This window comes from Aristolochia californica, unplaced genomic scaffold, assembly GCF_029961685.1.
Source record: "Aristolochia californica isolate CCGP_79_NKW_82.1479 unplaced genomic scaffold, dmAriCali1.0.hap1 SCAF_3, whole genome shotgun sequence".
Lineage (NCBI taxonomy): Eukaryota > Viridiplantae > Streptophyta > Magnoliopsida > Piperales > Aristolochiaceae > Aristolochia > Aristolochia californica.
The window spans coordinates 46,545,141-46,560,750 of record NW_027181992.1 but is presented as its reverse complement, the minus strand read 5'-3'; the positions used below and the strand labels follow the sequence as shown (position 1 = coordinate 46,560,750).

The 15,610-nt window shown below is 37.7% G+C and overlaps 2 protein-coding genes across 3 annotated transcripts; one reads left to right on the top strand and one right to left on the bottom strand.

Annotated features, from left to right (window-relative positions):
* Positions 1–4,327: 4,327 nt before the first annotated feature.
* Positions 4,328–13,805, top strand: LOC137960016 (annexin D5). Of its 2 annotated transcripts, none has more exons than XM_068807465.1 (6): positions 4,328–4,608; positions 5,557–5,681; positions 5,845–6,063; positions 12,557–12,772; positions 12,886–12,975; positions 13,430–13,805. In XM_068807465.1, exons 1-6 carry the CDS (start codon positions 4,533–4,535, stop codon positions 13,631–13,633), a joined length of 930 nt encoding a protein of 309 aa, XP_068663566.1. In that variant the 5' UTR covers positions 4,328–4,532; the 3' UTR covers positions 13,634–13,805. The 2 variants fall into 2 exon arrangements, with proteins under 2 accessions (XP_068663566.1, XP_068663565.1); XM_068807464.1 differs by having other exon boundaries at positions 4,335–4,608; positions 5,536–5,681.
* A 681-nt stretch (positions 13,806–14,486) lies between these two features.
* On the bottom strand, positions 14,487–14,792 carry LOC137959636 (uncharacterized). Its single transcript, XM_068806989.1, has one exon. The coding sequence runs from the start codon at positions 14,790–14,792 to the stop codon at positions 14,487–14,489; it is 306 nt and encodes a 101-aa protein (XP_068663090.1).
* Positions 14,793–15,610: the final 818 nt, after the last annotated feature.

Below are 15,610 nucleotides of genomic sequence, written 5' to 3'. Positions count from 1 at the left end.
ACGGGGATCGATGACCAAATCTCATTTACTTCATAAATCAACACATGTCATTTCAAAGGTATACAATTTTTCTACTTCAACATATTTCAACCCATGGAAATTGGAACTCTCCGTTGCCAAACAAAAGCCTTGAAGAGAAATATTGAAGACTATAGGAGCGGGGAGAGTTAACTTCCATTGGAAAATAAAAGTTTGGTTAACATAACATTTGACCAAAGAAATGAAGTAGAGATTAAGTATACAACAATGGGTTATAAATAGATATCTCTAGATATATATCATCTTCTTTACAAAAGAGGGGGAAAATTTGAACATAAATGATGACATTGGGAACCCCATCGACCATGTGCAAATGGAAGGGATCATTCACTACAAGAAAAAGAGTTTTTGGAGGTAACTAGGTTTAAGAAAACAAGAAGTTAGATATAGATGAAAGTGGACAGTATATATCAAATTTGTCTTCTATTTAGAAGTTGTTGTTGATAGCTACGTTTTGATGAATTTATAGGTATCAAATTAACATGGACAAAAGTTGGATGACAATAGTCTTCTTTAGATTTGTTGACCAGTATAACATGGGGTTGATGCCTTTATTCAGATGGCACAATCTATGGTTGATGGGAAAAACATAATTTTATACCTATGTGAGAAATATGGGACTAATCATTATCAACCCATATTTTAAATAAAGAACCACATGTACCATCATACAATGATACAAAGTTAGATCATATGGACACTTCGGGGGGGTTAGTGCACATGACTCAGGACATGATCTTCATGCGCATTACGCAGGTCATGTCCTGATGTCGTTAGGGAACGCCCAAATTCATGTCATGTACATGAATATACATGAATCAAGAGTTCATGTCTCAAGAGTAAAGGGCGGAAAGTGCTTTCCGCTCGATTTTGAGAATCATGTACATGACTCTCGCGCGGGGCTGTCTCTCGGGGATCTCTCTGCCGCACACCCTCTCTGCCGTTGCATTCCCGCAGCCCTCTCTCTTTCTCTGCTCCCTCTCTCGTCTCCTTTCCCGCAACCCTCTCTCGTCTCCGTTCCCGCAGCCCTCTCTCGTCTCCGTTCTCCATTCCCGCAGCCCTCTCTCGTCTCCGTTCCCGCAGTCCTCTCTCGTCTCCATTCCCGCAGCCCTCTCTCATTCTCTGCTCCCACTCTCATTTCCGCAGCCCTCTCTCGTCTCCATTCCCGCAGCCCTCTCTCATTCTCTGCTCTCTCTCTCATTTCCGCAGCCCTCTCTCATTCCCGCAGAGCACGGGAGGTCAAACATTTGCAGAGCTTCTCGCCCTCCCTCTCTTCTCCCTCTCGGCGTACCGTCGGAGCGCCGCCTCTGTCGGCATTGCCCCCCGCCGCCGTCGCCGGCCGTTGCCTTTGCCTAGCCCGGCCCCGTCGCCATCGCCCCGCTGGCGCGCTGCTGAGGAAGACGAAGATGTTTAATTTTTCCTAAGTTAGGAAAAATTAAACTATCTTCATAAAAATTATTATTTTATAATTTTTATTTATAAAATAATTATTTTTATTTATAAAATAATTATTTTTATTTTACAATTACTATATTAAAATAGTGATTTAATAGTTATAATTAAAATATTATTAAAATAAATATTTGATAAATTATTTTGGCATAATTATCTGATTGTTATAGTTAATTAAACCAATGGTTTTAAATTTTGTGATAATATATTATTAATTAATAATACATAAAATATATTATGTACAAATATATAGTGTGTTAAAGTTATGATTAGATCAATTTTTTCTCTTAAATTATTCATTTTTAGGTTAAAATATATCATATGTTATTAATAAATTAATAACTTAATGTATTACTTTTGTTTTTTTATTTATAATGTTATTTATTTATTATTTTTAATTAATCATATACGTATTTCATTGGCTCGTGTAATTACCATATTAATGTACAATAAAATATCTAATTCAATTAATAAATATATTAGTATATTTAATTATACATTCAATAACTTATTCGTGTAGTAATAATGGTTGTTTTACCTAATTTGGGGTTTAAGGATTATGTTGTAATTAAGTGCACTGTAAAGGTTTAGAAATTCTCTTATTTTTTATGTTTTTCTCATGTTGGGGCACTAACACTGGAAACTGTTTTCCAGTGCACATGAAGTCGTCAACACTAACACAAATTCTTACCTGATCTTCATGTACATGACATGACATGATCTTCATGTTGGACATGACTTGATCTTCAAGAATCCACTTTGGGGCACTAACCCCCCCTTCAGAGAGAACAAGTGGACATTAGTGAATAGATATGTCAAAGGCAAATTGTTAGAAATTGTCTAAGCAAATAACCGGTAACGATGGAAGCATGAGTGATGGAATCGACATGTTCATCCATGACTTACAAACAAGTCGGATTAGAGTACAAGATAGGTAGCCAATGCATAACACCTAGTGCCAACAATCGAGAGAATGAACTAGTGGTAATAATAGGTTTACACAATTATTTGTAGATGTGAAAAAAGAGTTTTCTCGATTGTCAACGTTTCTTTAAGCTGAAGTTTCTTATCTGATTGATTTATATTAAGATGACAAACAATATGAACAACAAAACAATGGATAATATAATTTTCTAGCAAAAATATTTTCCTCCATGTGAAACGGCTTCCTCACAATTATTACAAGGAAAAAATTCTTTTGTGTGATTTAGGATTTTATTATGATAAGATATGTGCATACAAAAATGATTATGTCTTGTTTTGGAAGGAGTACAAAAGCTTCAACAATTGCTCACATTGCATTGAGTAGAGGTACGCACACTCAAAGTAAAAAATAAAATCCACACCTTCAATGTTTCTTCATGTAAAAAGAAACAACCAAAGACATGAGGTGACATGCTGATATGTATTTACATGAAAACAAAACATCGTGATATCCAACAAATTCAAAAGCATGACGTGAACTAAACAAAGAGTATGTGTGGTTTGCAAGAAGCCCATGAAGTATTCACCTAAGACTTGCCAATGATGACTTCAATTTGTTTGGCAACATAAACACATCATATAACATTTGGTCAATGGTATTAATTCCATATAATTTACCACTATGGAAGAGCACGAAAGATAATTAGTTTCTCTTGACTTTACTCATTTTAGGGCCAAAATCGTCAAGCAACAGTATTAATGCCTATTTGCATCCATTGCTAGATGAGTTGAAGGATTTATGGGACAAGAGTATGCAAATGTTTTATGTATTAACGAGTAATGTATTTAGATGCATGTTGTTCATCTATACACCATACATGATTTTTAAGCCTATGATTCATTGTCAAGGCGGAGCACTTAAGGAAAGTTATCATGCCCAATCTGTATCAGTGAGGCCAAATCTCAGAGGTTGAAAGACGAAGGTAAAGAATGTTACATAGGGCATCATTTTTATCTACCTTTAGACCATTCATGGAGGAGTAGGGTTAAGTTTAATCTAAGACAAAAACATGAAACCCCTCCAATTAGTTAAATTAGTTAACTTGTAGTGACAATGTGTTACAATTAGATAGGCTTACCCATCAACTAGAATGCGAACGAATTAGAAAATAAAAAGAGTATTTTTTTTGTTACTATATTGATCAAAGTTAAAGTCGAGACACAACTTAGAAGTTAAATACATTGAAAAAAATATTTGTGACAATATACTAGGGACAATTTTAAATATACCTAGAAAATAACCGACTCTCCCCAACCCAAACTCGACACGAAAGAAATAAGAATTAGAAAATAATTACACCTGATTTGATATCCCTGACGGAGAAGAAGAAGGTTTTTTTGTGGCTCCGGATTATTATGTTTCCAAAAGAGTTTGCTTCGAATATAGCTCGATGTAAAAATGTCCTGGCACTTTTTTTGCATGAAAATTTTTGTTTTAAAATAATAATTCTATTAAATTGTAAAATAAATAATAATTTAAAAAAAATGAAGTACCTTCCATCTATTTGTTTTTGTTAATGTCCAGAGGATTATATTTAGAGTTTTGTCTCATGCAAACTTTTTTTTTTAAATACTATTAAAATAATAACTTATTAAAAAGAGAGTTGATTTTAAAACTACCCTTATATATGCTTTTGAGAATCGGTCAAACTCTCAAGGAGAATTTGACCAATACACAGGAGAATGCAGACGTTAACGGGTCAAATGACGAGGGAAAACAGCCACCCGCTGCCAATCGGCATCTCTTCATCATTATGTTTCACAATTCACAGGTGTTCATCGGAATTCCGAGGAATCAGTCGACGGTTACAAAGAAAAAGAAACAAACGTGACATGTAATGGTATACTTTTTGCTTCAAAATTTTAATGGTGTTTGGCGTGAGTAGTTCAACTTCATCTGGGTTCATTTATTATGTGTCGGAGTGTGAAACGAGGGGTCTCGTCTTTCAACTGTTTTGGGTCTTCGGCTGGGGAAAGCTTCCGAACGGACTCGGCCTTTTTAGACGGTCCAGCAGCTGTCAACTGGGGAGACACAATTTGATAGAGATCAAGACGACATGTCGACTTTGAGCGTTCCGCCTGTGCTTACCTCGCCCCGCCAGGACGCCATGGATCTTTACCGTGCGTTCAAAGGTATCGGCTCTCTCCGGTGGTGCTTATTTCATTTAATAATTATTTGCATGGGTTTGTTTTTTCATTGTTTGTTGTGTTTGTTAGAATTGATGGTATGTTGAGCAAAAAGTTTATCTAACATCTGATGGAATCTAGATCTTCTCATACTTGACCATTTGAACATATTAATGTATTATTAGAGCAAGCATAGAACAGAGAGCATGTTTACTTTGCAGCTGCAGCTGTGGATAAATGATTTTTCTGTCAGGACAATCTTCCTCCAGTTTTTTTTTTTTTTTCTTGCAATTTTAAAATATTATAGAAAACTTATTGACGGGTTAGACCAACAAATCATCTTCTAGGGTTTCTTTTTAGTCTGCCTGTATAGTTGTTCTAACAGAAAGGTGCTCGATGCTAGAGCGACTTGAGCTTAGTTAAATCTGACAGACAATTGTCAGAATTTTTCTTTGGGTTTGCAGTGACTAAGAACAACTTACGGATTAATTTTAATATAAGTGTTAGGATTTAGAGAGATTGTTCAAATGAATGGATATTCTCAATGTGGTTTTTACTTGTCCAACCCTATAACTTGATAAAATTATCTCAAACATAATTTTTTATTTTGGATCATTTTCCAAGATTGCATCTACATGGCATCACTGTTAGTACATATCGTGGAAGAAATGATATCCTAGAGCAGAAAATAGAGCAAAATTTTCCCAATGCTTGGCTCATTTAGGTGAGGGAAATTTTAGCCTTTGGAGCAATGGTCACATGGGGAGTAGTGTATGTGAAAAGTCTACATTCGAAAAAAGAAAAGAAAAAAGAGAAAGAAACTTGATGTTTCATATTGCATCTGTCCACAGTCCTGTTGATAGCGAGTTTACACACATAAGCATTACAGTGATGAAGTATATTTTAGCCCATAACAGTGACAAAACTTTTCAGGATTTGGCTGTGATACTGCAGCTGTTGTCAATATTCTTGCCCATCGAGATGCATCCCAGCGGGCTCTCATTCAACAGGAATACAGAGCCATGTACTCTGCTGATCTTAGTACCCGTCTCTCATCAGAGCTTAGTGGACATCTTAAGGTATCAATTTTCATAACCTTTAAAGTCTTTTGCCATTGGATTGTGAGGCTCAAAGAAAACTGTTTTAAATCTTGATATATTTTTTACATCCAAGTGCCTAGGATCAAGATCTGATAGTAGGTTTGCATGCTTTTCTGTTTTTTGTGTGCATGTCTGTGGTCAGAAAGCAGTTCTATTATGGATGAATGATCTACCAGGGCGTGACGCAATCATTGTGAGGCAAGCATTAAGTGGTGAAATCATTGATCTTCGAGCTGCTACTGAAGTGATATGTTCTCGGACCCCCTCTCAGATACAAGTATTTAAGCAAGCATATTATGTCAAATTTGGGGTTCACCTTGAGCACGACATTAATTTTCAAACACCTGGTGATCACCAAAAGGTACTCTCGCATTTTCGCTGTTTCTGTTGTCGTCCTATAAAAGCAGCAATCTTAATTAGCACTAGTTGATTCCACTGTTTCAGCATATTTAAGAAAAGCATTTGTCTATATAAAGAAGGGCTAACTTACGTATTTGGACAAATTGAACCTAATTTATCAAGTTAGTGACCCTCAATTAAAGGGGGTCCTTTCTTTTGCATGGAGGTCTAGATGCATGCTAAACCATGCACTGTTTCCTGAAGTTTTACTTTTTAAGTACAAGTACAAAGAAATTTGTCTCGGTTAACTGAAGAAAAAACTAAAGATTTTGATTTGAGTTTGGTACTTCAAAAAGACTCATGCAGCAAGATTTTGATTTGAGTTTGGTAAAAAGACTCATGCAGCCTAGAAAATAGGGAAACAGTAAAAAAGAAAAAGAGTTGGGAAGTTGTCTAAAAAGAAGATTTGAGGACGTTTTAGGAAGAGTTGATTCTTCCACAATCATCCGTAGTATGGGTCAGTGCAAGCTATCCCATCAACAAGGAAGAGCAGATAACTTGGGGATAGTTCAAAGCATGAGTGATGCAGAAAAGAAGCTGGACGATTAGGAATGCTTTCTATTTTTATTTCTTTATGCCTTCATACTGTAATGAGAGGTAATTTTTTTTCTAAAATCAAGGAATGTTGCAGAAGAATGGCTTTTATACATGTAGATGTTATGTACTGTAGCATGTGCATTTTTTTCTTCTCAATTGCTCTATTAGGTGTTTAATAAGCCTTGGATGGGCTTTTCCAGTTTAGATGAGATGGTGTTTCCAGAGATATGGATGCAAAGATCATTCATCGCTTGTTACTTATAGTGATTCTCCTCGTTACACAGCTGTTAATTTGGTGCACAATAAAAATGTACAGTGACAAAGGGAGGAGCCTGAAATTTGGAAATCAAGGTGTTTTGCCCTCTTCAAGAATTTTCCCCCTGCCCCAGTACAGTATGCCTCAGTTTCCAAAACTCTCTGGTTCCACCACTGACTTTGACAATGAATCTACTGTCATTTTGAAAAATATGTGATTTGGGGAGGAAATAGAAGAGAAAATGGATTTCTGGAAGAGAGGCAGTTTTTCTGCCTTGGAATCCGAGCCAGAAAGGCCCTTCCTGCTTCTTTATAATCAGGGTTTAAGTGAAATTTTACAATATGATAAAAATGCCCCTCAATACTCAAAATTACATATCTCCTAAAATACATGTCTAAATTGAATGAAAATTTAACTAGAGATAAAATAAGACATTCTCTATCTAATAGCCATACTATAAGAGAAAAATGTAATATTGAACTAAGAAATGACCAAAATACTCCTGAACTTGTATTTTAACACTCTCCCTCAAGCTGGAGAGTAGATATCAAACAATCCCAGCTTGTCACTAAAGGATACATGTTTGTGTCTCCCCAAAGGCTTGGTAAATATATCTCCCAACTGGTCTGAAGACTTTACATAAGGAGTTATCACCTTCTCCTACATAACTGCATCTCTAATGAAGTGGCAGTCAACCTCTATATGTTTCGTTCTCTCATGGAATACAGGGTTGCTGGCAATAAAAATGGTTGCCTGGTTATCACAACTCATAACCATAGGGTCAGGTAACATAAATCCAAACTCAAGAAGCACAGACTTAATCCACATAAGTTCACTAACTGTATGAGCCATTGCTCGATACTCAGCCTCTGCACTGGACCTAGCCACAACTATCTGTAAGAACTTTTCCAACTTATCAGGTTGCCTCCAACAAAACAACAGTAGCCCGATGTAGAACGTCTATCTATCTTACACCCAGCATAATCGGTATCAGAATACTCAAGTACATTAATTTTCCCATTATGAGTATACAGAAGACCTTTTCCAGGTACCCTTTCAAGTACTTCAAAATCCTCTGAGTAGCTTCTAAATGGACTTTTTGAGGATTTTCCATGAACTGGCTCACAACTCCCACAACAAATGAAATATCCGGCCTGGTAACTGAAGCATAGATCAGTTTACCTACTAACCGTCGGTATTGAGTTTTATCCTTGAGTGTTGGACCCTGGGTGTCATGTAGATGATAGTTAACTTCCATGGGGGTGTCTATAGGTTTAGCACCTTATAAACCATGCTTCTGTAACATATCCAATATATATTTTCTCTGAGAAAGAACAATACCTTGCTTGCTACGAGCAACTTCAATGCCTAGGAAGTACTTGAGAGAGCCCAAATCCGTAGTCTGAAAATGTGTGGCCAGATATTGTTTAACTTCTGTAATACCATTAAGATCATCACCAGATAACACAATGTCATCTACATAGACAACCAAAACCACCATACCAGTCTTCCTTTTAAGTAGGAACATAGAATGATCACAATGACTCCTATAGAACCCAAATTGTAGTACCACATCCACTAAACTTTTCAAACCAGGCCCGTGGATTCTGTTTAAGTCCATAAATAGCCCTCTGCAACTTACACACCTTTTCTGTCTCCCCCTGAGCAACATACCCTGGAGGTTGCTCCATATATACTTCCTCATGTAGATCACCATATAAAAAGGCATTCTTCACTTCGAGTTAAAAGAGAGGCCAACCCTTATTAACAACCACAAATATTAAGATACGTATCGAAGTAAGTTGGGTCACAGGAGAGAATGTGTCAAAGACATCAACTCCAAAAGTTGTGTATACTCTTTCGCTACCAGCCGAGCTTTGTACTGTTCAATAGAGCCATCAACGTTATATTTGATAGTATAAACCCAATGACACCCAACAATAGCAGCTCCTGCAGGTGGATCACATAAATTCCATGTTCACCAAAGCACTCATTTCATCATCCATAGCTTGTTTGCATTCTAGAGAGCACAAGGCTTCCTGCACTGAACGAGGTATATGGGAAGTAGACAATGACATAGCAAAGGACTTGAAGGATGAGGGCAAAAAATCAAGTGACAAGTATTTGGATATCGGATGAGAAGTACAAAATCGTTTACCTTTTCGTAGACTAATAAATAGGTCCAAATCAAAGACAACAGGATCTGCAGGCAATGAGAAAGTTGGTGGATCATGAGAAGAGAGCTCTGTAGTGGCAACTGTTGGAAGCACTGCAGGAGTACGAGAGCAACTACTGTAAACACAAAGAGGCAATGAAGAACTCGATGACATTGGTACATCTAAAATTGCAATAGGAACAGGATAGTTCGAAGGAGATTCAAGTGATACTGGAAGCTCAGTAGATGATGAAAAATATGGAGTATGTTAAAAAAAGGTCACGTCGGCTGACACATACGTTTTTTCGTCGAACAGGATCATAACATTTGTACCCTTTTTTTTAACGAGAATATCCCAAAAAAAAAACATTTGACGGACCGAGGTGACAACTTATCGATCGATCCAAGCATATGAACAAAATAGGTACATCCAAAAATACGAGGAACCACACTAAACAATTTACAATTGGGTTTTAAAACCTGAAGTGGAACTTGACCACCCAAAACAGTTGAGGGCATACGATTAACTAAATAGCACGAAGTTAAAACTGCATCTCCCCAAAAAGATTTAGGAATATTCATATGCAATAATAGTGTCCTTGTAACCTCAAGGAGATGTCGATTTTTATGTTCAACCACCCCATTTTGTTGTGGTGTATAAGAGCAGGATGTTTTATGGTTAATACCATGAGAATCACAATATACTGAAAATTTATGGTTAAGATATTTCAAACCATTGTCAGTACGAAGTACATGAACACATGTACCAAATTGATTTTATATTTCATTGAAAAAATTGAGGAATACATCAAATACTTCGGACTTCTCCCGTAGGAGATACACCCAAGTGACTCTATTGAAATTATCAATGAACGACACAAAATACTTAAAACCACATGGGCTAGGAACCCGACATGGACCCCATACATCAGAGTGGACTAATTCAAACAACTTGGTGCTTTGACTAAAACTAACTGGGAAACTGGAGCGACGATGCTTTCCCAGTTGATAGGATTCGCAATCAAATGAAATATCGGCTGGTAGAGAAGGAAAAAACTGACGCAACTTAGCTGGTGAGGGATGTCCCAAGCGCAGATGCCAGAAGTAAGAAGAATCTGTAGTAGTGAGAGTTAAAGCTCGAGAAACGGATACATCATCCCGCATGTAGAGCCCTCCCTTCTCATGTCCTGAACCAATCGTCCTCTTCGTTTGCAAGTCCTGGAAAACGCAAGAGGTAGGATAAAAGGTTACTGAACAGTTTAAGGATTTAGTTATATGACTCGCATACAAGAGATTAACTGAAAACTTTGGTACAAATAAAACAGAATCTAAGGATATTTGTGGAGTAATGCGAACTATACCCTCCCCCGAATGGGAGAGGTAGATCCATCAACTAAAGTAACTCGACGGTATGAATGAGATGGACTAATGGATTGAAATAGAGAGGGCACACCTGGCATGTGTGTAGAGGCTCCTGAATCAATGATCCAAGAGGGGGAATGAGACACATTTAGTGCATTCATACCTGTACTAGCCATTGTGGTACTCGCTGAGGAAGAAGAAGGAGTCTTGGTAGTCTGAGAAACAATAGATGAAACAGTCAGTTGACCCAGTCGCTGTAATAACTGCTGAATTTCCTCATACGATCCAGTGTGTGAGGAAGTGTCCTTATATGTGACTATAGAATTGGCCCAGGTAGGTTTACCAAATTTATCCCAGCATTTCGCAAAAATATGATTAGTCCTACCACAATAAACACATTTTCGATCCCCTCGATCTTACATGCCACGATCACGGGTTGTGTAAGAGCGACCTCTACCTTTATTATTACCACCATGAAACTGACCGCCAGGCTTACCAATAGAAGATTGAAGGTTAAGAACAACTGCTTCTGAGAGGGCTCCACCTGACTCATTCTTATTTACAATTGCACCTTCATCTCGAATAACTCTGTTAAAGGTTGCTCAATAGTGGTCAATCCTCATTAACCAACAATTGGGCTCTAATAGCATCATACTTATGCCCCAAACCATCCAAAAACCGGGCTACTTGAATCTGATTTTCTTTCTTACGGATGTCTTCAACATTCGTAGTAAAATGATGTAATGTACTAATCTCCTGTAGTACTCCCCTCATTTCAGTGAAATAATTTGTCACTGATCGACCTCCACGCTTCATATTAAATAACTTCACATATAACTCATAGATCCTTGATAAATTACTTTCTTGAGACAAAATGGAAGCCAATGTAGTCCACATTGCCTTAGTAGTATTGCAACTCAAAATCTGATCACTAAATCTGGATTCTATACTATTAACCAACCAGGTCATTACTAAATTATCTTCTGCTACCCAATCTTCAGTACCAGGTATCGGGGGATCATCAAATATATATTTTGTCGTTCTTCTGGCCCTCAAATGCATCAAAACTGATCTAGACCAGTTTACATAATTCAATCCATTCAACCGGATCGTAGTTATTTGAATAAACTGAGAGAATTTCACATTTGAGCTCTCAGCAGTCCTTTGGACAGTAACCCGTGTGCTGGAATCAGCCATTAAATATCACAAACACCACAATTCAGTACACTAGAGCGTCAATTAACCAAATGGAAGCACTTTCCCCAAATTTCAATATTTGCGTAGTCAAGTGGGCCCCACACCGAATTCAATTAGGGCAATTAAGCACCCAATTCATTCAATTTAGAACCAATAGTGATCAATTCCAGCAATTGAGACCATAAATCAATGAAAGAATGACCTAATTGCAAGAAATCAAGATGGCGTAGGCTATATGGATGATGATGCAAACATTAGGTTGACGACGCAAACAAATTTGAGAAATTTCCTCAAATTGGGATCATTAAATACTTCTAAATCCCAACATTCAATCACATAGAAGCAGTAATCATTAGCTAATAGGCTAAGATAGGCAGAAAAGGGAAAAAATGAAAATTTTACCCTACCAGTCCAGAAATGTGGGGAAAACCTTCAAGGAGATTGCTAAAAATGGAGAGAAGATCCACAAAATCTAAAGAAACTTGCCCAAGTCTTGCGTTATTGCTCTGATACCATGAAAAATAAGTGATTTGGGGAGAAAATAGAAGAGAAAATGGATTTCTGGAAGAGAGGCAGCTTTGTTGCCTTGGAATCCGATCCAGAAAGGCCCTTCCTACTTCTTTATAATCGGGTTTAAGTGAAATTTTATAATAGGACAAAAATGCCCCTTGATACTCAAACTTACATATCTCCTAAAATATATGTCTAAATTGAATGAAAATTTAACTAGAGATAAAATAAAACATTCTCTATCTAATAGCCATACTATAAGAGAAAAATGTAATATTGAAATCCTAAGAAATGACCAAAATACCCTGAATTTGTATTTTAACACATTTATAAAACTACTTGTAATGGTTGGCTATCCTATTCTCTTCCATGATGGTTGCTGTACAGACGTTTTAATTTTTTGAGTTTTGATTGGTGAGACTTTTTTGTGCCTTTCAGTTGCTTCTTTCATATGTAAGCACACCACGTTATGAAGGCCCAGAGATTGATCATGGGATGGTAGAAAAGGATGCAAAAGATCTCTATAAAGCTGGGGAGAAAAGATTTGGAACAGATGAAAAGACCTTCATTCAGATCTTCACTTCACGAAGCAGTGCACATCTGGCTGCTGTTTCTAATTTTTACCATCGTATGTATGCCAACTCACTCGAGAAGGTGCAACTCTAATCAAATCTTCTTTCCCTCTTCTTTACCATACTGTTAGTTGCTAGTAGTATGTCATTATTATTTTTTTATCACATTGGACTGTACATATATTACTTCTACAGGCAGTGAAGAGGGAGACATCTGGACTTTTTGAGTTTGCACTTCTAACAATCATACGATGTGCTGAAAATCCTGCCAAGTACTTTGCCAAGGTAAATTTTGTTTTTATTTTTTAGTGGATTATAAATATTTTTATAACAATGAACCTGCTTTGGAATTCTTTCCCCCCTGTACCTACCTGGAACAGGTAAACTGTGAGTTTTGAAAACCTTCTGAAGTCTGTAATGATATAATTTGGTCAGGAATCTGGTACATGGGATCATTTCTGGGTCATCCATGTGCTTTTACTGGTCAACTAATCTCAATATGTGAATCCTATTTTTGTGGTGATGAAATTGAGTGCACAAATCAATCTCAAAGCTAACAATCTTACTTTCATAAGAAATTAGCAGGTAGGCCTTGTACAAACGTTTACTTTCAGTTTTGGGCCTTTTGTTATCCCTCTGGTTCAGCCAGGTGGTTCTTTCTCAAACGTATGGGCACATATTATTTGTCTTGTGCATTTTCTATCGGTTGCTCTCATGCTTGATCTTAATATATTTTCAGGTTTTGCACAAGGCAATGAAAGGACTAGGAACCGACGACACAACTCTTGTGAGGGTAGTGGTGAGTAGGACTGAAATAGACATGCAGTATATAAAAGCAGAATATGAGAAGAACTACAAGAAGGCGCTGGGAGGTGCGATTCACTCTGAAACATCAAGCCATTATCGTTCTTTTCTTTTGTCTCTTGTGGGTCATAAGCATTAGAAAACTTGTTTTTCATCCTTGGTCAATGTCCTGTAACTTATAATGTCGATGCTGCTTGTGTGTATTTTGTATGGTAAATGATCGGCATGTTAAGAGTGATTTTAGTGTCCGCTGATGACTGAAAATTTGTTGTTGTTGTTATTATTATTATTATTGTTGTATTGTCATCAAAGATTCCAGTATTCATCTATTTGTACAATTCAAATTACTATTGTCGACATTTTCACTAAAAGTATTCTACGTCCTATTTTTAAACTTTTTCACTCCAAATCCGACGCTCACTCAACTTGTTGGGGAGTGAAAGATAATATGCCATAATTGAAACCAGATACCGGAATCAGAGGCAGAGAAGCTTTACATTGTAGAGGAGGACACATGAGCTGCAAATGAAGTCAGATTATGGGACACTGTATATAATGAAGTCAGAAAATAGGATTTCTTATATAATTAATAATTTTTTATAAATATATTATTTAAAATGGGGGAGGGCCGGTTCTTGTATGCTCTCTCTTTGCCTACTCTGTTACAAGGGAAAGCCACGAATCATGCTAGCTACTGCAAACAGTGGGAGAGATCATCGAAGACCTGGCTTCCCTTCGTCCTCAAGCTTGTACATATATGTGCAGTCATGGTTTCAGATTCAGACTTAAACCAGAAAACAAGAGAAAATGAAAGAAACTAGAGCTTCTTAATAGTTCACAGACAAGAAAGAGCGTTCCACTCTTATGAGACGAACAACCACATTTGTTTTAGAATTAGAAATGGAGGAAGGTTGGCTCAATACGCGGCTGATTATAAGCTTATCTTCTCAGTCAGATTTATGTTAGACGCTCGATTTGTGATCAACTCTGTGTTAGGAGTTCGTAGGCGGAGGAGAGGATGTAGAGAGGATTTTCTTAAGCAGCTGGAGGATGGAACGAGCAGCACGGATGGCAGGGTCGACGCTCGTTGCCTCTCTGAAGCTGGCATGGGCTCGGAGAGCCACCTCGATGCCCACTCCCAGCCGTACCTGCTCGTCCTTGATTGCCTCCTCGCACAACCCACATACCCAGATGCCGCCGAATCGCTCCTGTACCCAAACGATGTACTCGTCTGTGCACTCTTCGCACATGCCGCAGCAGCCGCATCGAGCCGACTTCACTGCTTCTAAGCTACCCATTGTCTTCCTCTGTGTTTTCTTCCTGGAGCACTTTACACTTGTTTCTGCTCTCAGCTTCGCCCAGTGTAGTAAGCTCTTGAAGTTTCGGTGCTTTCACTTTTATAGGAAAAGGGTGCTTGGGTTGTCTTTGGTTGAAGCAGGAAAAGTTGCCTGAAGTGTCTTTATGGGTGCTCCGCTTTCTACTAAGCTTTGATTTCTCTGGGCTCTGATTGAAAAGATATCACAAGAGACAGGGCTTCCGGACTGTTGTTGTCTTTTGAGGAGGAACTGATGAAGGAAGAGGATGGCCACTTAAAAACAACAATATCTCCTCTTTCTGTTTTCAACTGTTGCAGGCGACTTCTTTTTCACTACCCAGTTGATGAAATTGCTGGAAGCAATCACATCAAAGATAGACCAACAAGATCAACAAACTCATTCTATGAAATTGCTCAATGGGAGTAGAGGGGGGAAATGGCAGAAAATGGGAAATTTTTGGCCGCTTCTGTAGAGGCTGGGCCACATAGTATTCAATTTATGGGTGGAAACATCCAATCTAGGTGATGATTGGAGGTCTATGCTCTGGTTTGAATCCATTGTTTCAGAGATGAAATCCATGTGCTCCTGAATGGAGTTTGAATTCTATATGTAAAGCTGCACCGAAATCTGCCAGAGGCAAATGCTCTCATTATTTCTCCGTTTAAAATATGGACAAAAGTTGTCCCCTATTCAGTCTACAATTGTGGTGGAGCAGTCGAGGCTCAGACAGTTAACAAGATGGAAGAGTTCTGGTCAGACCCATCTAGACCTAGTAGAGATCACTGATCAGCTTCTTTTGA